General features: G+C 29.4%; 1 protein-coding gene across 2 annotated transcripts in view; it reads left to right on the top strand.

Annotated features, from left to right (window-relative positions):
* LOC114122736 (cell adhesion molecule 3-like) overlaps positions 1-22,983 on the top strand; it is a 393,513-nt gene extending 370,530 nt beyond the window's left edge. For both annotated transcript variants that reach the window (XM_050210832.1, XM_050210833.1), the window contains one exon: positions 19,341-22,983. In XM_050210832.1, coding sequence (XP_050066789.1) covers positions 19,341-19,444 — 104 coding nt within the window. In that variant the 3' untranslated portion in view covers positions 19,445-22,983. The remainder of the gene's footprint in view (positions 1-19,340) is intronic.
* Positions 22,984-24,391: the final 1,408 nt, after the last annotated feature.

The raw sequence follows: 24,391 nt of genomic DNA on the forward strand, positions 1-24,391 counted from the left end.
TCTCAGAATATGTGTATAGAATCGACAACGAATCAATTATTATTGTCGACGTAGGTATATGAGATGTGACAATGACTCGGTGCTTTGAACAGTCCTGCAGGGTTTGAAGTATAGATCACTGCGTTCTAACTACGACTGGCGTACTTAATCTTGAGACTTGAGTAGTTAAGATAGGTTAAAACGCATTCAATAACCAATAGAAAAGTAGTATTATAGTAGTCAGTAGCCTGCTGATTGGCTGTGTGATGTGAAAACCCACAGAATGCCATGCCCAATATGTTGTTGCTTAATAATCATTATTACCTATTATTATTCATTATAATATAATGTATTTATCAGGTGTAAAAATCGATATTAATGTTAGAAAATTTTTTTTTATTATTTATAAGCATGTTTATGAGAATTTATAAACACCTTAAATCATTTGATGTTCGAAATAACTATCAGATGACTAGACAAGATTTAAAATAGCCTCACAATTTTCAAAATCTATTCATGGGGCGGAGCACTCGATAGATAACTAGTATATAATATACGTTTGATTAAATTCGTAAACAATAAAAATAATTTAAAAACAACATCATTTTTAATATTTCCATTCAGTTTCTATCTCTAATGCAACAAAGTATTGATGTTTTAAAATTATGTATTTAAATTATCCATTATTTATAATTACTTAAATTATTGGGTAATTTTTTTTTCGTTCCCGTCCAATCTAACATATCAAATACTATGTAAGTTCTGCTTTTGTACTTAACACTTAATTACGGTTTTCCGCTATAGCTTATAGATAGTCTTTAATATTTACCTCTATCTTTGGAAACGTCATTTGGTGTCCTTCTCACGTGGTGACGTCCAGTCGTTAATACCGGCAATGAATTATTCAAGATACATTTTATCCCCCAACTTACTATTACATTATTCACTATTTAGTTTCCTCCGAGCTCGTGAATTTCGGTTCAAATTATTATTTCCACAAGCCAATGAAAAACACATTAAATTTTAATTTTATGATAGGTATTATAATTTATAAGACTTTGTAATATCATAATCCAATATATCTATGTAGTAAATACATTCAAATTTCAAGTTTTATTGAAAGAATAGAAAATTTTCTATTCGTATTCTACTGATTAAATAATAATTAAAATTTTAGCTGTATTCTATATGTACTGCAATTATTACTGCAGTTGTACCATTTAAAGATGTACTTATTGACCGACGCGTAATAAAAATAAAAATAAAATTAATCATTAACAAATATTCAACTATATATCATAAGGTTATTCAATAGAGAAATAGCTTTTGATATTAAAAACGGCAATGTTAATGGTATTATCATTGATCATTGCTTTATTTAAAACGAATAAATAATAATAATATGGCACAGTTATTAGGTGAACGTTAAAAAAATAGTTATTAAGAATAAATGTAAGAGATGAAAATTATTTTATCACGTTTCATTTCACTCGTATTCAAATTATACGTACTTACTTAAATTGCCCACGTTCAAATAACATTCCAACCTTAGCGCTCAATTAATACGGTAAAGTGTTTGCACTCAAATTTGTACACCCATCCGCGTTGTTTAAGTTCAAAAACGTTTATTTTATTTTATGTTAATGTTTCGGTAGACATTATATTTATTATTATTATTATTATTATTATAATCCTCTAATTTGAAACCATTTTCGTTACACTATATAAATGCATTATAGTTTTTTACTTGCGATATTATAATTAAATTAAAAAAAAATATTGCTTTAAACTTTGAAAAAGAATAATATTTTGGTTTTAAAGACTATACTCGCTTACTTTAAGTCTAAATATAGAAGTATAATTTATATTAAGTTCACGTGTAAGTGTAATATATTGAAGTACAGATAGCACAGATACTACAGCTATATTAATATTGTTGAAGAAATAAAATAAAGTTACAAAAATTGAAAAATACGGATTATAGTTTTTAAATTGTTTTAATTAATTATTCAAACCATCTGGATTACAATATATCATAATATATGTTTACATAACTATTTATTAATTATGTTTATAGGTATAATAGTAATAGGTAAACATGTTTGGCAGATTTTTGATATTGGTATATTACACTTAAATATTTTAGACTCGGTGAAGTGTAGATGTTCTGTATAATAACTCTATCTTGAAATAATAATTATGTTCATTTATGGTTTTTGATGAAGTTAATTATCTGCGAGATTTCATTTTAGCTTCTATTCTATTTTTCGATGATTACCTACACAAAAACTACCAGCGCTAGTGTGTCGCAATGAAAAACTTATTAACGTACTAGTAAAATTAAATTTCGGTGACACAAGTTCATCTATGCGTCCTGTATAAAAGTGGTACGAGTATACTGTAGTGCGTCGGTACGGTCCGTTTCAGAATTCGGATCAGTTGCTTCAACGCATTAGCCAAAACAGTTTGATTCAATCGAATAAATCGGCAAACTTCAAAGGCAATTCTTCCGTACGAATGCATATAAACTCAATATAAAATACTTTCCAATTATATTGAACATTGTTGTAGTATACGTCTTCGTTGCTGGGGAATCTATAAGTATTTTTTTTTTTGATCTCTATTTTGTACATATTAATAGCTTGGAATTTTCCATTGCCTATACGGTTAGATTAGGTAAAATTTCTGTAAATATTATATCAAAATGGCCTACGAGTACAGTGCATGCAGTACTAGTATGAACTTCGTTTTCCATTATTTGAATAGTGAGTTTTTGTAATAACAGAAGGACAACAACTTTGTTTCGAGGTTTTTTCCGTTTCTCTTTAACACATCAGTTGATCATGTAGTCTGGCATCGCACACAGAATTGTTAACATATTTCACGTGTCAAATGGTTTTATCTAATATGTATGAGGATAATATTATCGAATTCTCTTATCACTATTGCTAATGTCATTTGCACGGTTTAGTCATTTTAAATTATGATATAGCTTCAGTGGCGTATAGAAGGGGGAAGTGGGAATCAGATCCCCCCTCATTGACATTTTTATTTTTTATTTTTGCTTAGAATAATTAGTATGCGCAATGAACTATAATGTAATATTTTGTTATATTATGGATTGTGATCAATTGAGCTATTGAATTTTAACAATTTTGTCAAAACTGAATACCATTATAATTTTATTTTGGTTTATTTATTGCAAAGTAATGTTTATTTAGTCGAAATGGTCGATGACAACAATGATTATTATAACTATACTTTATTATAATTTATATTTTATCTTATTGTACCTATTTGATGTGAATTTTGAATCAATTAAAATTATATTTATTATTTCTTCTTGTTAAATATTTTACTACTTAAGTAAAAAGTTTTGAGATTGAGGAATGGAAGACTTTCTAATTTCCCTTCTCCTATTTAGCTATGTCGTTTTCTATTTTAGATCTCCCCCCCTTTCAGAAATATTGTCTACGCCACTGTATAGCTTATAACATTTATGTACAACGAATTCTGACCCTTTAAAGAACAGGAAATATATATATATATATATATATATATTATTGAACATTATTACATCAGCTACTAAGCCATATTTATAATTATAAGTTGATATTAATTTACATTTAAATTTAAGTTAGGATAAATGTACGCTTATATTAGGTTATATAATTCAATTTCTTTTAAGAAGTTGATGATATAGATATTGGATTGGAGATCGGGTTGAAGGGCTTCTCCTATAGAGGATGAGATATATTATGGTGGTTGATTCTTGATTCTTCTAATTGAAACATTCACTTCATATTATGTTTGATTGTATTGTCTATTCCATGTGATTCACATATGTGGGGAGGGTTGTTTCTGCCATAGGAAGAAATTGATTTTATTTATTAAACATAAGCTTATTTGAAAAAAAAAGTTATTAAATGTTTTTGATATTACAAAAAAATCAAAAGCACTGTATATTGTATAATCGAATGTTTTCAATATTTTATATCCATTTTAGTTTATAATTTAGAATAATTATAAAAATAAATAAATAATAATAATTTTGATAAATTAATATTATATCATGTATTATATATTATTCATTTTTTATAACATAAATTACCAATAGGTATTCATTTTGAAATTCCATATAAAACTAAATTCATAAATTCATGAAAAATTTAATTTAATTTACTAAATAGCTAATTTTATTTATTCCGTCGAATTAAATATATTTGCCATTGAATAAATTGTTTTAATAGTTCTTTAATTGGTTAAATGGTTTTTAAAAACTTTGTTATAAATATTATTTTTTATTTTTCACGTGAATAATAGTACAAAATTATGACCCCAACTCGTAGAAAATGCATTTATAAATGCTAATAATATTCCAAACATAAAGCCGAGCAACATTTGCATAATATATTTTAGGTTATATAAATATAAAAAAAAATGGAAATTTAAAAGGTTAAATATAATGTGATTTTGATCAGTTTATATAATAACACTTTTTTATAAATACTTAATAATGTTTAAAAATAAGCTTTTTGGTTATTATTAAGGAATTCAATAAAATATAAAGATGTCTATTCTTCAATTCAAACCGATTTACTATAGACTCGTGCAAAACACCAATAAACTAGTGGTGCAGCATATCTATTATAAATGGTGGGTAGAAAAAACCTTTTTTTTTTTTGGATTCTTGAATCGACGATGAACTGCGAATTCGTTAATATAAACAGGGTGAAGAGTACATACGTACTCGTATTATTATATTCAGTAGATACTGGAGAACTGCTTCGGATGCTATAAATCAACCAAATCCGACGGGACGAGAGCGAAAATCGACAAAACTCTCGGAGAAAAAGAAACCCAAATTAATAATCTCCGTGTAAAACATGCACATACGGCTCACGAACACATATACAATATACATAGCTACATTTATTATATAGCGTATATTTGCCCATGAATAATGTCCTAATAAGCCCTATTTATGACTTTGAAACTCTGCGTCGCGACCTGGTCTCGAGTAACAGTTATTCCACTGATGAAATGGAATATAAAGTAATTGCAGACTAGTATTGCTGTACAAGTTCCTGAAAAATATATACGCATTGCTACAACATAAATTATTATCTATATAGGTACGTATATCGCTGGCTGAAAAATAATAAGTACAAAATGAACGACTGACGGTCGTGAAACGGTGAAGATTCCAATAAACCGAAAACAATAGGCGAAAATTCAACAGTTTAATAATATAATTATAATTAATATATGTTTCACGTCGCCCGATTTAGTAATATAGAAGCATAACAGCAACATGTGAGTAGTATAGATATAACGTATAACCGTGAATTTAAGGTACCTAATTAAATACGTAATTATTTATACTCCCCCCGCCCATCAAAAAAAATAAATTAAATAAAAATATTTTTCTGGCTACACCACTGATTCAACAGATGGGATTTTATGATTTTGTCTATGGTAAGTGGTAAATTTAACACGTATTTTCTTAGACATATGACATATAGACGTATGAATTATAAAAAACCAATAGATAATAATGATGATAACATGAACATTGCTGCTATTGTATTGAAATATTATTCTTAGCATAGGTACATACGTTTTTATAACCCAGAAACTACTCATCGTTTGAAATTTTGTTGTTTTTTTTTTATTATTTAAATTATCTGCTCGTCGATTAACAATAAAAAATCATGATGATTCTCCTTTGAAAATAAAAATTAAAACGCAACGACAGAGCATTATTCTTATAATGCAAAGTACTTGAAAGTGTTTTCTTAAATCATATAAATATGAGGTAGGTATACTTCAAAATTACTAATATTAAAATTTAAGCAAACACGTCATGACTAAAAGATGAAATTTTGGTGGGTGATCATTTTAAGCGAGCCATTCTGTATATTATGTATAATATTATTTGAATATACCCGGATTACCTACCGATCCGATCGTTACGTACGGGTTATTGAACGTAAAACTTACGCTTTTCACTAATGTAACATAATGCGTATAACGATCGCATCATAAAAGCAAAACTCCCGTTTCTTTGCTGATCTAACATGCTTATATATTAAATGTATGATTACCACTAAGCGCCAAAATTGGTTTAAAGTAAAATCGTTTTGTTACGTGACTAAACATCCGTTTTAACCGTATACATATTGTATATACTTGTATATAACTATTAATGTTTATTATAATGTACATAATATAAATTATATATATACACATCATACAGATAACAGATGTATTCCATTGTGAACTTATCATTATTTTTATTTTTATTTTTCATATACATATACATAATATGGCTACGCGTGCGTTATGTTTTAAACAATAGTCGGAGAATTACTTTTACTACTCAAATGCTGAGGATTAATTATTGTGCGTACACAATGTAACTGTCAACCGCACCGGTTGAACAATTTGAAAATACGGTTTGTAAAGGGTTGTACGCGCGCGGCACGCAAATTGAGTACTTCAGTTTCCGCCGCGTGTGTCCCCAAGTACTTAATAAGTAGGATTATTTAAATCGGTAACCGAGAATATAAATAATAATAATGTAGTTTGCGAACTATGTCTTACGCCGCCGAGGAGCGTTGGGTGTATTAGTCGTCCACAGACCGTACACAAGTGTGGATAAATATTCGTCTGTGCGTTATAATATTACAGAACGTAGGTAAATGTATGCTCAAAAGGATTATCAAACCGGGCGCGTTATATATTATTTAAGCGTTATTTGTATATAGTGTTATAATATCAAGATGCGATATCGTCTAAAGCAATGGAAAAATCTGATTTGATATTTACAAGTAGTTTTAGATTCAGATCTGGTCGGTCGAGAGATCAGTTCGGCTTTACACTGCAACGTTATGCTTACGACGTACCTATATATGTATATACACCGATTTATTATTTCCTGTAGTTTTTTTAAAACCCTTTCTAGATGTAGTATAAAATTATCTCAAGGATTGGAGTATAAAATAATAGTATGCAATCGAATGGAAATATTGTAAGTATAGAATATACCGTGTTGAAATTGTAAAAATTCGATTATCGTGCAAATAAATCTTCCAGCGTTGGAAAGAAAAAAAATCACAAAACCGATTACGCATCAGGATGAAAACGCAACACACTGAATTTTCGGTCCTTAGATTTTTTTTTATTTAAACAAAACGAGTAATATCCCTTATAAAAAGTAGAACAACCGTTATTCCAACGAAAACGACCCTACGTCTGTCTACGGAGTGTCATAGGAGACAACTAGTCTGCAACGTCTACTCACGTTTAAATGTGAAAAAAACAGTAAAATTGTATAAATGGAAATTTTATTAAAAATACCGATTTTATTTTTAAAGCTATATCATATATATCATGTCGTACCGTATACAGTTTATAGCTATATCTGCTGCTGCGTAATACATTTCTATTCGTTCGAAAAAAAAATTATTTTAAAATTAAAAAAATAATATGACATACAGTGACTCTCACGTATCGAGTGCCCGTGGTTCGGTATAATTAAATGGCACTAACTTTCACATTGTCTACTGTATAATGTAACAGTATTTCATCTATACCAAAACAGTTTAATGTTTCTTTTATATTTTTAATGGAAATATTAAGTTTTGATAATTATTGGTACATTAATAGCTATATCAATATAAACAATCATAACAATATACCTTACTGAGGTATTAACATAAGAAGTAATCGTGATGTTTTTTTGTTTACTCGTCTGGTTCGTCCAAGCTTCGATACTATAATTCTAGTGTAGTAATAAATTACCAGTGAAAGAGAAACAGTTATTATCCAGAATCGCTGTATAGTCCTAGCTGTGTTTTTATTTATTTATTTTTTGGCTCAAAACTTACGATTATTATATTCGCTTTGACAATTAATTAATTATTATTATCCTTCCGCTTGGTGCAAAATACTTTATTGACACGCGCGGTCTGCTTTATTGTGTACTCGTTCCGAATTGTCGAGAAAACCTAGTCTCCGAGTGTTTTAAACAATCTGATATAACAATACAGGTATATAGCGACGTAGCGTGCAAACATAATGTTGTTTACAGAACAAACGAAAAAAAAACGAAATCGCAGTATTTCCGTAAACCAGAGTATATAGCGTGTTGAACGGCGTTTGATAGTAATTCGGAGCGGTCGCTGCAGTTGAGACTCCCCGGCGATGGCGGTAAACTTTGCGGGCGTCTACAATATAATAGCATAATATTATATTACCCCGGAACGTCTCGGAGACGTCTGGTCGTCTTCGCCCCCCTCCTTATCGTGGTCCTCAACCCCGACCGGACATGTAAAATCCGACAAACGTAATGACTGTGGGCCAAGGACCGGTGTTACCCGAGGGGGCTTGCGTTGTTTGAAGTCCAGGCGTAAGGACAGCGCCATGGCGACCTGCAGCAGTCGAAAAGTTTCGAGGGTGGATAATACGCACGCTCCCCGACAATAGGTATTATTATTATTATTACTATTATTATTGTTATCGCGAATAAAACACGATCTGGGCCTCTGCTGCCGACAAATTATTCATCGCCGCATCCGCGTGTATGATATATTATGTATAATATTATATACGTGTGAAACGATGGTTCGATTTGATTTGTTTTCGCGTGTTAGGTTAGGTCACATAGATATCTTCTGCTGCTGCACCGCTAACACTGCCGCTGTTAAATTCATGGGCGTGTACAAAAGATATATATTATATTGTCATACCTATGTATATACGTGTATATAGGGGCGTACCTACCCGAGACACTTGTGCCCTCCACCACCGTACGGGGGTTGTTTGTAATGTATATGCGCAATAATTTTATATATCCAAATTCCAAACTCGTCGACACTCGCAGAGCACCGATAGGCTGCTTATTATATATATTATAATATAATCGGCGGAGGCTGCGGCGATGACTTAGCTGCGCAACTCAAATATTTGTGTTGGACCACTATACAGCCGTGGGGTGTGCGAACGAGACTTACACTACGTGTGTATATAGGTATATTATATGTACAATTTTATTTTATTATTATATCTATGTATGCGTTTGGGAAAATAAACGTACCAATATATACGCACCGCAGTGCACAATGAAACGAGAAGGAAAGGTGCAGACATATATATAATATGATATATTATATACCTATTATACATACCGCGACCGCCGTACGCCAGAGGCGTACATTGTTGTGATGGGAATTCACGCGAGACGAACGAGAGGAACGGGCGTGATTAAATGAGATGGACCGGAGACAAAAGGATCGCGAAGCCTATTATTTTAATTCATACATAAAATTATTATAATTTGGACCGGTGGCTGTATATAGGTAAAAATACGAATAATGAATCCGTGGCTGCAGCCTGATGATGATATCTTATATAATATAATTATAGTATGATACCCAACTATTTCTGTCGGCGGAACCGATTTTGTGAAATTCTATCGGATTTTTTGACGAACTATATGCGAATAATAATAAATATAGCGATTGCAATGTGAGGGAAATCGTGATAATATTATAAGTATGTCGTCGCGGGGACGTCGAAAAAGATATTCAAATGCGGTGGTTAGGCGTGTTGTGTACATATATTTATTTTCTTATACTTTTATTTATTAATAACATATTATACATATAATTACATATTTTATGTACGACGCTGCAGCATATAATTCGGCGTAGTATGTTTGTGATGTTATAAAAAAAAATGAAAAATATTTTTATCGTCGTACGTTTACGCGTGAACGAGCGAGCGTCAAATCACGTTAATAAAACATAATATAATATTGTATTATACATCACAGCGATGTATATTATATTATTTATCATGTACATATGAGAGTATGACGATTGTTTGTATGACTGTGTTTCCGGTTGTTTCAAAATTTTCATTATATACCTACCGCGTATAGTATATACTATATAATGTATAATATTATATAAGTAGATATTCTAAATATTTGCAGTTCGACGAAGACGAAGACGACGTTTCCGTTTCATGGCAAACTTACCCACACATTATTGTTTTTCCCCAGAGATATATAGCCGCAGAGGTAAAAACGAAATTAATTATAAAACGGCGTAAGCCGTTTTCGCGACCTGCAGACTCGTTGACGAAACCGTTGCGTTATTATTGTAGGCCAACTTTCGGATTACAAGGTGCCGGTGTATATTTTATTATATTTTATTCTATAAAACCTAACCTGTACGACGATCGATACTGTTATTAATGGAAGAACCGTGCGTATGACGTATGTATGTTACGCTATACATACAATATTGTGCATAATATATTTTATACTATAATAATGCCTATATCCTGTACAGGATCCATAGTGCATCATGGATTTCGTGGTAAATTCGTACAACGCCAGTGCATTTCCGATTATTGGATCCGTTGCGACTGCGACGCCTCTCCAGTCTCCACGTCAACTGCATCAACAGAGAAAATTGATACGCCACGATTACTGAAAATATTATTATTATTATTATTATTATTATTGCACACGTCAGCCATTAATCGGACACGCCAACTCCAACTCAGAAATACGTTATTATACTATTGAAAGATGACGGGATTGTGGAAGGGACGTCGACGACGACGACCTGTCACAAATAATAGCCTCAGCCGATCGACCGACAAACACCCGTAGACAATAATAGTATGCGTTATACTACAACGTATAATAGTATTATATTATAATCGTTAAACATCACGCAGTGCAGATCGGACCACCGCGTGCAGTCGTAAGCAGAAAAAACGACACTACTACGATCGATTTTGAACTCCTAACCAATTAAAGGTATACTTAAAGACTTCTAAATGTTAAAATCGAGTTAGAAACGGTGCGTTTGAAAACCCGATAGAAAAAACTAGAAAAAAAATTGAAACCAATTTCAAACTCGAAAGTGAAAATTTTGTTGATCCCGTACGCACCGACGAGTGACAATCGAGACCTGCGGTTAAGCGCACACGTATGATTTTTTCAGGAACCGAACCGCACATGGGTAAATAGTTATGAGTTAAGACTTACAAGAAAGTAATATTAAATATTCAAAACAATATTTCAAAAATAGTTTAACTTCTTGTAAACTAAATACAATAAAATTACGTGTATTACATAAAACGTGTATGCGCTTAACTACCATCGGTATGGTGAAACAATGTTGTACAATACCATACAACTAACGCGGTGCACTATAAACGGCAATGGGTTTTCAGTAACGATATACACGATTAGTACCAGTATGAATAATAATAATATAATGTTGCAACAAAAATTAGTCTTCGGCAAAACGACTGTAAGTTTATTATTACCACTTGAACAATCGGTCGGTACAATTATAATAAACCGTATTATGAGCAATACCATTGTTATGCATTGTTATGAATGTGTGTACGAACAACACAATAACAAACTTTTAATTATATAGAAAGCATTAATTCTATTAATGATAAGACTCGCTTAATATACTTGATGATCACACTTTTGGGAACCGTATTCACTATGCATTCGGGTTTTAAATAGTTCAAACGTGATGTACATCACGTATGCAGTTCGGATGGAAATTGAGTTCCTCAAATCTAATTACGAGTTTCGTTGGAAAGCAATAGGTATCGTCGATTTTACGTTCGAAGACCGAGAATATTTTGTTTTTCTAATTAAAAAATATACACTTCAAAACGAGTTTGATACAAAAACAACATCGTAGCGTACCTAATTGTTATTTTAGATGACGTATATTTTGTACTACAGCTTTTCAACGAACTACGAGGTCGTTATTAAACGTATAATTATAAATTATAATTAAATATTAAATATTAAATATTAAAATAAAACGATACGATATTAAATTATGTTTAGTTAGGTTAGGTTTAAATTATTGACAACTTTTAACAGATCAAAACACACAGATGGTATAATAAATAGTAACAGATGATTAATTTATCGATTTGCGCACACATTCGATTTTTAATTACCTACTAATGTTATTATGACCTAAATAATATATCTATCGCCTCTTGCCCCGTCATCCTTTCAGTCGAAAAGGCTCGTAGTAAATTATTATCTCTGGAATTTTTCCAAGTATCTACGAAATGCATCGCAAAGCCACCAGTAGGCTTTTGCACGCGAGACATTTTCCGATGGCGATTTAAGAGTAAAAACTATTTGCGACCGTCGAATATTACACCAATTTAGAACGAAATCCACGATTATCCGTCGATACTCAACAGACACAACAATAACAGCAATGAATAACGATTATATTATTATATAATATTTTTATTAACAAGTTGCCGATTGCCAAATGAAAAAGTATAACATTATCACTTTCGACTAATGCGTAAATATTTTACTATAATAATATCAGTGTACCAATTGGATGTCATTGCTATTGTAGCAGTCGACGTACACTGTACAGGATGAACCACTGCAGTTCATCCGCATAAACCTGATACGATTGTCCACTCTATATTATAGGAATAATATCCCTGAGATATGCTTGGTATTTGATCTAAGAAATTTTGGCATGAAGCCATTTCGACGTGGATATACATGCAATAAAATATGAGATAATCTTGAAACAACTATACCAACTGAAACCCAGTCGTATCGTTTTGTTCGGTTTAGTTTTCCAAAAGTATATTTAGTCATTGAGAAGTACAAAAAATTAATTAATTACTACGCACCGCGTACAATCTCAGATAATAATATGCATAAGTATATGGGTAGATAATAAATAAATAAATATCATTAATGTTTACAAATGCCAAGAAGCTAAATTTACATAATATTATACAACATTTCGGTTTAATTTTTACGTTTCAATAATTATAAATTATAATAGCTGCGGTTCTTAACTCAGGTTTCGTATCAAACATTTCGTTTTCCTTATCGAAGGAGGATCACCAACACCGCCATCGCACCACTTTTCCGCTACATAAATCGTATTATTTACTGACCGCTACGACCGATTAGACAATTAATTGTTATAGTTGATTATTTAATTACTACTTAACATTAAAACCGTTGTTTACGATTTTTTAAGTTTTAATTTTTTTAACGACAACTTTTTAGTATCATGTCTTGCACAGCATTTTTCTAAGAATATTGTTGTGTAAAATTCGAATTTCAAACGAATACCTAATTAATTATTTACAAATATTTAAAGTAAGTATAGATTATAGATGGATAGAAAAGTGGTCAAACATTTTACGTGATACAACCCAATTTAACCCGTGAATAGCTGTGATACATCACTTCGCACAAAATCAAACTCAATTAAAAAAGATTTCTAATAAAAGAAATAGTAAAACTTAGATTGTTTTTTTTTCTTCAAAATATTGTTTTATATTGAAAGAAAAATATTTTTAAAAGTAGGTATTAATTCTTTTAGAACTTATGAGAAGTGTTTATTGTTAAAAGAATGATCGGAGTTATCGTGTGAACAGTAAAATCGGGGGAGCAGATCGTTTGTCACCGCGGAGACGTCTAGACTCCCGACAAGACGATAACTAAATATATTATTATGATAACTATATTATTATATATTTATATGGATTGCTGTCTACTTCGTCGAAATACAATAAAATTTATTACACTTCCGAAAAGTGGGAAGTCGTTGGACTGTTTAGCTATGGTATTATTATTATTATTATCGTACCGTTTTTGCAGACCAGTCGGAAATAAAATAAAATTTATAAAAAGCTGCCCGCCGAACGTCAAACGTGGCAAAATCGCAACGGTACAATAATATCATATCTTACGAACCGCAGTGCTCTGATCATTGATTTTTTTTTTTCAAATAATAATATTCACGTGGACGTCAACTGTTTTCACATTTTCCGCATTTGTTTTTCGCCCTTAGACTCACAATTATACTATATATATAATACGCATATGATATACAATAGCTGCAGAGGTTTGCGCGTCATATTTTAACAACGAAGCCTGTCGCCGCACTGCTACAGTATAATATTATTTGTCCGCGTTCCCATCGGTCGGTCCCGGCTAAACCAATAATATATGCGAAATGTCAATGTATAATAATAAAATGTTTACACTGCAGTTTATTTACCATGTCTTCGGACGGCGACGATAATATTATAACTGGACGGGATTTTTATCTGTATGAAAAACAATAAAACTGACAACAAATTAAAACAAAACCTCTTTACTGATTGATTTTATTTTTATAATGTATATATTATAATATTATAACATATGCGAACATCGCGATTCCCGGTGGATCGGTGTACTAATTATTGTTTTCAAACCAGGTCAAAGTGAAAAACAAAACCTTTAGTTCCTCACTGAAATTTCTCTCTCGATACTTCTATGTAATAATAACTTTATAATATCGGTTCGTTCTTTTCACGTTGCTGATTAATAAAATGCGTTTCGTTTCCAATCGAATCTTATGACGGAACTATATACTATGTAAATGGTTTCGAAATAAAAACAACAATAAAAGGGTATTATAATTTATAATAATAATTTTTTCGTAATTTTTTCCAATTAACAATATATAACTTTCATATTATTTTCCCTCGATATTATACACGTTCATATTTTTCCATTTTGTCGTAAAATTAATAAGATGTTATATTTTACTTTTCGTAACAATGTAATATTGTATAAAGAACACAATATTTCCTTAGAATTCATTTTATATCAGTACTTTTATTTTCGGTACGCAAAATGTCATCCGAATACCTTTGAATAGTCTCAAGTAATTTCAGTTAAAAAATGTCGTTCAAATGGTTTTTTTTTAAGTTAAAAAAAAATGAATACAGAAAATAAAAATAAATACGAATAATTTCACTATTATTGACAATAAAAAACCATTAAGAGTTCAGAGTTATTGAGTATTCTACGCACAAGACCTACTATAAGACTTAACTGCACTACACAATACTTGATACCTATTTAAATATTTTTTCATCTTAAAAAAAAATACTATACCAATGTATTATTTGTATGTTAATTACTTACACGGTCACGTTAACTACCTACTGGTCTGACAGTTATTGTCACAAAATAACGTGGTATTTTATTTAAAATATTAAATGGTTTTCGTACTTTACTGATCACGGAAAACTTTGGCTTACGCAGTTACGTCTTAAAAGTATTTTAGTGCAACATACAACAATTAAAAACATATTTCTACATTCATTAAACTAAAGTCCTAACAATTCAAAACAATTACTTTAATTTAGGTAAATGTTGTAGATATTTTATAAACTTAATTACACTTTAAATGGCTGAAACTATGACATTTTCAATTTTTGATTAGGTAACAATGTATTATACTACTTTAAACACACTTGTGCACTTGTTTATTTCAAGCTGAGTACCTTACTACTTAGTACCTTCGTACTTTTATAGTCAAGAAAAGCATAACACCTAATAAAATATTCAAATGCATTTTGGCTGTTAATAATCGGTTTTGACTATATTGTATTACATTATTTTATATGTAAAATTGTAGGTTTGTCAAAATTAATAACAAGAGAAAATATTTTAAAAATCGTTTTTCATTACTGTTAATTATTAATTAATTATATTTGCATATGTAAGCCGAGTGAATTTCATGGAATAAATAAATCATATTCAGCAAAACTATTACCTATGTAATACCTACAACTGTCGTGTATGTCGTACGTAGATCATTTAAATTAGTTCATTATTCGAAGTTATAACCATAGACATTTTGTTCACACGTCCATAGGCTATAGTTATAGGTAGGTAAGATATTTTTAACTTAATATAATTCAAACGTTCCGTACGTTCGTTTGTAGAAAGTCATCTCGAGTAACAACTAGTATGCTACATTATTAACTATAATAAATTTAGGTATCACTTTATGATTTCTGCGAGCGAACTAACAGCTACGGTTCTTGGAAAAACTTCTGGCACTTAATATAGGATGTACCCACACCTACATTATCATCTCGCATCGACCGCCAACCAGCACCTTTCATTCTTCACACTATATTTTCTTGAAATATCTGAAAATAAACACGGAAGTTGAAAGTTAATATATCTATCACCTACATACCGTTACGTGCATTTATTATCCAATACCCAAATGGTATTATGTATTCATGTGATCGATTTTCAAATGTTCAGTCTTAATAGTCAATACATCGAGGTCATAAAAATAATGTACCTAATAAGGTTTACTTTAAAAGAAACTATGAAATAAAATTGTAATTATTATGTTATTTATATTCGTATAGATTGTACATGATTTTAAAAAAATGCCTACATAAAAAATTAGGAACAGTTGAAAATTATAAAAAAAAACCACAATAAAATCACTAAATAAAAAAATATTCCTGCGAGTTGAGTTTTATTTAATTACACAATTAAATGTGTAAATGATTTTAATTAATTATTCATTTTGAAAACTAATATTTTTAAAATTATTTTTTTTTTTTAATGTTTTAATGAACACGAGAGAATTATTTACTTCCGACTCAGTGATTCATTTTGTAATCAAATAAACTCCTTAGATGTATGAAGCATGATTAAAAGTTAAAACACAGCACGTATCTATCTATTAATTCTAAATCTGTTTTATTTCATAAAATTATTTTAATATATACATTCCTAGCATTTTTCAACATAATTATATATTTCTATGTCGTTTGTAGAGTTCAGATAATTAATTTTAAACTATTTTGAAGATTAAATATTTAATCGAGTCTTGATGATCAGATTTGTTAAATTTCAACCATGTCCCTTAACATAAATATGCTTATCATATAATATGATCCCTTTATAGATAAAAAAAATATGTAGCCACCCAGACAATTTCAATTCCATGTCATCCAGTATTAGGCAATAACAAAATCGATGATTTTATTATCTACTGTTGGCTTAACGTATTTATTTATTTATTTTTAGCGTTGTATGTATTATGTGAGCAATTGGTATATCATGCACATGACATATCTAAATGTTATTATATTTATGAGCTTAATGCTGTTCGTAGTATTATCCATATTTAAATTTATAACTAATAATCGAATAAAACCATACGACTTAAGTTCAATTTCCAATAAATAATACTTTTATTCCTTCAAAAATTCGGTTTTTTTTTTTTTTGATATCACATTATAGTAAAACCTAAAACCAAAAACTTTACCGTTGAGTTATAGCAGACACATATATTATTTGAATCAAATCAGTAATTATTAAACAGCAATATAGACTTATAGTAAATTAATGAATAACCAATAAAGAATTAAAATTACTTTTTTAAAATTCTAACCAAGTATTTATACCCTCTATAAATCAAATTTAAATTATATAATAGTAAATTAATATTCAATAATAATTAGATATATTTTATAACGTAAAAATTTTATTTAAAACTTTGACATATATATGTATTTCCATGAAAAAAAAATTCATCGTAATTCATTATTATTTTTTACATTAAATATCCGAAAAAAGTTTAATCGTTTGAACCATGCAAAATTAATATAATATAAGCTGATGGTTTTTTTTTTACAGGTTTTTAAAATTAATCGTACAAGCGTGTAAAACCTTTTTTCTCTAAAATTAATTGGAAAACAAAATTAAATTTTTTTTATCCGTCTGATAAAGGTAGAATTAATTTTTAGCAATACATTGATTTCGAATTAAAAACCACGCACATGTAGTAATATGTATATAATACACTGACACGTTTAATATTTCCCTAATTGGGATAAATTCAGTTAATAATATTATATTTTCTGAAAAAGTATACAAGTATAAATACAAATATAAACCTAAATACTAATATAATAAATATAAACTCATCTACTTGTTTAGATTATTCAGATATCTACCGGCAAATTCAAGTACAATATATGTACAATGTACTTATTTTAATATTAAGCAAAAATAATGATGACACTTATTTGGCATAAACTTGTTACTATTGTTGACACCGATTTGCAACTGTCGTTTATTATTATAACATCAGTTACTTTTGTGTGGACTTGAGTCCAAAACTTTTTTAAATAGATAGCTTTGACAATATAAGTACCTATACCGTTCAAAAAAACATGCACGTACCTACCGATAACGTATGTGATTTATAGAATAAACATTGTTTTATTGTGTCAACTAGAATGTGGTTGATAACAATATGTATTCGTATATATTTTCATATGTATCTATCTGCCGCTGCAGCGTTTAAATATTATTTAAATTTTATTTTGAAAGAACAGTGTGTTTATACGATTTACCATGTTCGTCTATCAAATCATCTAATAAATAATTTAGCGGAATAAAAACCACGTAAAATCGTAATTGTAACGTCTATTTATAATATTATAGAATATTAGAGTTTCATACCAATTTCTAAATTTAAAGAAAAAAATATTTTCAAAATAATGTAGGTACATTTTTACAACTCGTATAAAATATTTTTAACAAAGAAATTACAGCGTTTGACGTTTTATTATAAGTAGTACGTTACTATAAGTTCTTCCTTAACATTATTTCACAAAAAGAATATTATGCGACTTTATTTCAAAAAATATATTCTTCTCTTCAAATGTTAGTGTTTTAACTCCAATATTAACGTATTATCTATGTATAACATAGATGCTGCCGCTTTCTCAGTGGAATATTACGGCAATATTACCCATTATAAATAGACGGTTACCCGCGGATCAGTGATGTATACGTAAATTCTTGAGTGTAGATGTATTATTTGGGATCCTCATACCACTTTAGTGACGTAAGACAAGTCGAACGAATCCAGATAAAATTGTTCCGTTGTACTTTAGTTGTTTTAAAAATTCACTGTCCGTCTCATGACTACTCACCAGTAACTAATCTGTTTGGGCTTTCCTCGATGGCTGAGCGAAGACGAACTGCTGGTATTAGATTTATGGAAAGTCTGTTAAACGGCAAAGTTGAACCCACTGATCTCGTTTCGCTAATATGCTTTAAGGTACCTCAGGGTTTCGCTAGATCTACCGCTCTTTTTTACGTTGGTCGTGCCACCCACAAACTATTTAGCTAACGAACCGACGAGAAGGTTGACGGCGAACGCCAGTGTAGACCTAATCTTTTAGTTTAAAAACGTTTTATTTGTTTTTTCGTCTATTTAATAATTGTCGTATTATATTATATTTGATTATGCGTGTATTTAATTACCTTTATAATTTTAGTGTACCTATATACACAATACACATCATATTATATTATATAAAAAAAGGACCTCGCCCATAAATAAATAATATTATTACTTATGTACAATAATGATGAATATTATATATAATCACTCGTTTACTCACGGTTTCTCTCGTGTTCACAGGTGAACAACCGGCGGCTGTACACGACGGAAATTCGGGTCCTCTGGTGTGCTGCGTAGCCGGCTGGTGGCTGCTGACTCTCTGCTGTCTGGTGCTGTCCAGTTGATTCCCCGGTACCGTACAATAGACGGGTCGTCGTCCAAGACGACTGCAAAGCGATCAACGCCGCCTCAACATGATGATAATATGTGTACATAAAAAAATGTGCTCGTCGATCGCCGAACAACAATCATCATTACCTAATACATAATAATATAGATGATGACTTTTTGACGAATCGTTCGGGATGCTGACAACTTGCACAACTGGACCGTTTTTGCCAATTCGCTAAAAGACGCGGAATTTCGAAATATTTTAGTATCGTTGTGTACATAAAAAAAATAATAATATGTTAAGAATGTCCCGCCGATAGGTATATTATATAAGTACTGCATATATATATATATATTATGACTGTTTGTGAGTAATAATGTAGCGATCAGATGACGACTATATACTTATAGAAATGGGGGATTGCGGGGTAAATTTATTAACTTTGTTTTACGTCGTTACACGTCGGTGACTATAATATTACAATTGTTTTTACTTATATTTGTATGACATGATATCAACCCTGCAGTCATTCTATAATCTGTAATATGATTACCTACACGCCAAACGAGTGTTCGTAGGTGTTGTGTTCGAAAAAAAAAAGATATCAAAATGTAATATCTTTGAACAACTAAAATATTCAATGGCCCAATAAAATTATCGAACGATGTACGTTTCGACACCTACAAAATGTGAATAATAAATTATTAAAGGATAATATTCGTCGTATCTAGTACTTATCGTGTTTTATCAAAATATTAATCTCTCTCGTTACCAAAAACATTTCACGCGTGAAATTTCCGACGACATTATAATAAAACTTACTGATGTACTACCTACATCTATCTAGATAGTACACATTAAAAGGCGACGTTAACGATATATTTTATCTCGATTCGTAATAATACGACGATTTATCTAAAATTTACAACTTACAACTTACTCATCACGTGCAGTTCACCGCATATGTCAAAGTTTCAGTTTTTGCGTAGCTATATACTATATACACTCGATATATTATATATGTAACTGATAATACGGTATATAGTCAAGGCCTAATTTAGGGAAAAGGCGCGGCACCCCAAAAGATTCAATTAATAAGAGGCCACACAAAATACCTTTATCAGTAACTAGTAGGTCTCGTTGTGTTTTTTTTATTAATTTCTCTAATTATTTGCCAAAAATATATTTTATTTTTTTATAAGTTTTACAAGTGGCGTCTTAAGTGTGTGAGTAAACGAATCATTAGATTGAGAACACTGTCGGGTGATGCGTCGTAAATCGTAATAGTTTTTTATTTTAAAACTAGTAGTATTATTCAGTGTGCGTTGTTTTAATCATTAGGTCACTACGTTAAAAACATAGTTTTTATTTACCAGTAAAAATATTTTCCAGTGTCTAAAAACAATATTTTGTTTGTTGCTATCTATTTTTTTTCTTCCTTTTTTGTATCAATGATTTATATAAACCTGCAGATATGTTACTTCCATCAAGCTTATCGTTAGTACAATAATACATTTTTAAAAACTTATGTTTAAGTGTAAAACCATATACATCGTAAAACATAATTTTAAAATCTAAGTTTTCAAGCACATAATTCAACTAAAAAACTCTTAAGTTGCAATAAAAGGCCTCTATTTTGTATGAATCCTAGGGCCCCGAAGTCCTAAATTCGGCCCTGAATGTAGACCTCCTAGAAGAATCTCAAGCACATGATGTTAAAATTTGTTTTGCATCTAATGATTATCATCATGTAAGAAATAGCATTCTTGAGTCTTGACTATAGAACTCGGGTGTTTCTACCATGAATGTTGTCATCGATATTTATTTTCATTAAAATAATGCATACTCTGCAGTTGTATGGGTCGAAAACAAAATTTTAAAAACTTTTTTATATCTCAAAAAACAAGTAGGTACTTGACATTTTTATTCTTTTACAACGGCTAAACTTTAAGATTAAATAATATTTGACGGTATTTCTTACAAAATCATCCCGCGAAATAATAATTGTCTCACGATTTTCGTATCATTTTGGGCCAAAATTGAAAAGACCATGACACTCCTACCTCATATTTTTATCATTACATAGACATCAAAAAAATATGCAGCTAACAGTTATCAAAAGGTAGAAAGTATGGGCATGATTTTGATATGTTTGTTATTGATCTACTCCATCGTTATTATATCCTAATGGCTAATGGTGAAATACTTAAGTTCGATGTACCTAGATACACTCAGAATGCTCTTTTAATAATATCCATCTTAAGTATCTAGCATATGTTGCAATGTGTAACAGTATCCTCTATAGTTTATACGATTTAACAATTTCTAACAAGGACATCTATACTTATTGTCTTCAACAAAGTTTACTTAATAAATATCAAATAAATATCCGTCACTACCACTATAATAATTCGATGTTAAAATAAATATTCTACCTGTATTATTGTGTCATTATAATTGTAATACATTAATAATAACCATATTTCATAATATTCATTTAGGTATAATAATATATTAAACGCTGAAAAAAACAAAAAATATTATAAACTATAAGAGTATGATACAAATCATATTAACGATTCGACATAATTATTATATATTAGGTATATACCTATTTAACTATAATCGTATTGAAAATTTTCATGAGGTTTTTTTTATAATTCTATAAATATATTGAATATTTTGAACACAATTGGTTGTAAAAACATTGTAAATATTATTTACATTCAATTAAATATGTATAAATCTTACCCTATGTATTTATGTATATTGCTATTTAATATTCAAAATTCGTTTTAATTCACAATACATTTAAAACATTATTTTATTCCAGTTGTTCTGAGAAAATTAATATGTTCGAATAAACTTAAATTATTAACATCTATACAGTTAATTTAATGTTATTTAGGTAGGTAAAAAAGTTAATACCTATTTATTTATAACTGTATGTTTTATTTTCACATTAGTTTTATAAAATTATTCGATATGTATATAAATACAATTAAAAATGCCCTTTAGGAGACATTTTTCATCATTTTTTTATTTTTTTTTCTTACATTAAGTGCTGTCGACTTGAATGTTAATAATCTTGGTTGTCTCTTTTGTGAATAAAAAATTAAAATAGTTGGTTGAAACTAAATAAAATAACAATTAAATAGTACATATACAATAGAAAGAACATGAACGGACAGACATGCTTGTCAGTAAATTCAAGGAAACTATTCATTTATAATAATAATTTATTTATTCAAGGTGTATACAGTTCACACAAAAATATTATAAATAAATATGTACCTATGTAATATTGATTTAATACCTATACTTCATTTCTAAATATTATTTGTGTAAATAAACTTATAACTATATTTGGTTATAAAATTGTTATCATCCTATATATTTTTTTTTTTTTTTTACCTAAAATTTAATTATACCTACTAAAATGGTAAAAAAGTGGAAAGTTGTTATAAATATTATTAATTTGAAAAAAAAAGAGTTGATTAAAATTTTATTGTTATTTAAGTTAAAAAAAATATATATGTATGATTATGATAAGATTGTGTTGGATTTATTTACCTATAGGTATTCTATACACCTTTTTATATAATTCAAATTCTAGTTCCTGGCATAATCAAATATCTACCAAGTACCAATATGATATATGTAAAAAAAAGATGTTATCTATCTTATGCTAGCATTATTATTACAGTGAATTGACTAATTATAAAACTTAAAGTTAAGAACATTAAGTGTTGACTTTTTTATGATACTTCAATTATATTATAAAGCAAGTATGATAGTATGAACATTTTTAATAGTATTATATTACATACATTATTATTGTATCATATTTCAAAAAGGAATTTTTTTTTGTTATGACCGAATTTTTTTCAAAAAAAATCTCTAAATCAAAATTAAAAGAGTATAATTTTTAAACTTTATGTATAGTGTATACAGTATACTAAAGAATTAGGATAATGGGTAATTCGCGATAATAACTTAAAAATAAGGTTATTATTCATTGCCTATTATACTTGGAGCAGAGTAGGGTGTCAATTGAAGTATTTCAAGGTATGCTCATGCATACCTAAAACTTATCAAGATTGCATTTTAGCATAATTATAATTTTTTTATGTCAGTCAAAAATAATCTTTTTTTATTTTAACTACCGAGACTTATTGAGTACCGAAACCTATGGTCATAATCTGTAGTAAAAAGTATATTACGTTAGGTTTTTGGAACACGATGGATCTCCATCCTATAACGTCACATGGTGTTAGACGACAGTTGTAGTATAATCTGCACTTCACAGCACAATGCTGATTGAATATAACGACCTAACACTTAAAGGTTAGAGCAGTCAGATTAAGTACTAAAAAAAATATCTACTTTAAAAATGTATAATAATTTTGAAGGTAACAGTTAATGTTCTAGAATGTTTATCATATTATAAACTTTGAAATTCAAATATTTTACTAGCTATTCTAAAAGCTGTATATCATCCTTTAAAATTTAAGACTTAAATAATCAAAACAATGGTTTATATCAGCAGTTCTTAACCCGTGGTCCGCGACAGCCTTAATACATCGTAATTTGTATTCGAAAAAAATTGGTAGGGGGTCCGCGGTATCTAAAAATTAGGGGTCTGTACGTGATCTACAAAAGGTTAAGAACCACTGATTTATATCATATATTTATATGACAGTAGGTTGATAGATTAAACACTATTATTTTTACAAATAAATAAACCGAGTTTAATTTTTAGTACTTAAATTACCAATAATAGGAAGTAGAATATGTAAAACAGCTGAATAAATTGTATTAACATAAATACCACATGTCTTACTGAGAAGTAGGAAAAAATCAAAAACGTAAATGTTTAAATCATGATTTTTTTCATAATTATAAGATTTTGAAAGTGCATTTTTATTTAAACGCAAATATTAAATAATAACTTGGCATG

Source organism: Aphis gossypii, chromosome 1 (genome assembly GCF_020184175.1).
Source record: "Aphis gossypii isolate Hap1 chromosome 1, ASM2018417v2, whole genome shotgun sequence".
Taxonomy (NCBI): domain Eukaryota; kingdom Metazoa; phylum Arthropoda; class Insecta; order Hemiptera; family Aphididae; genus Aphis; species Aphis gossypii.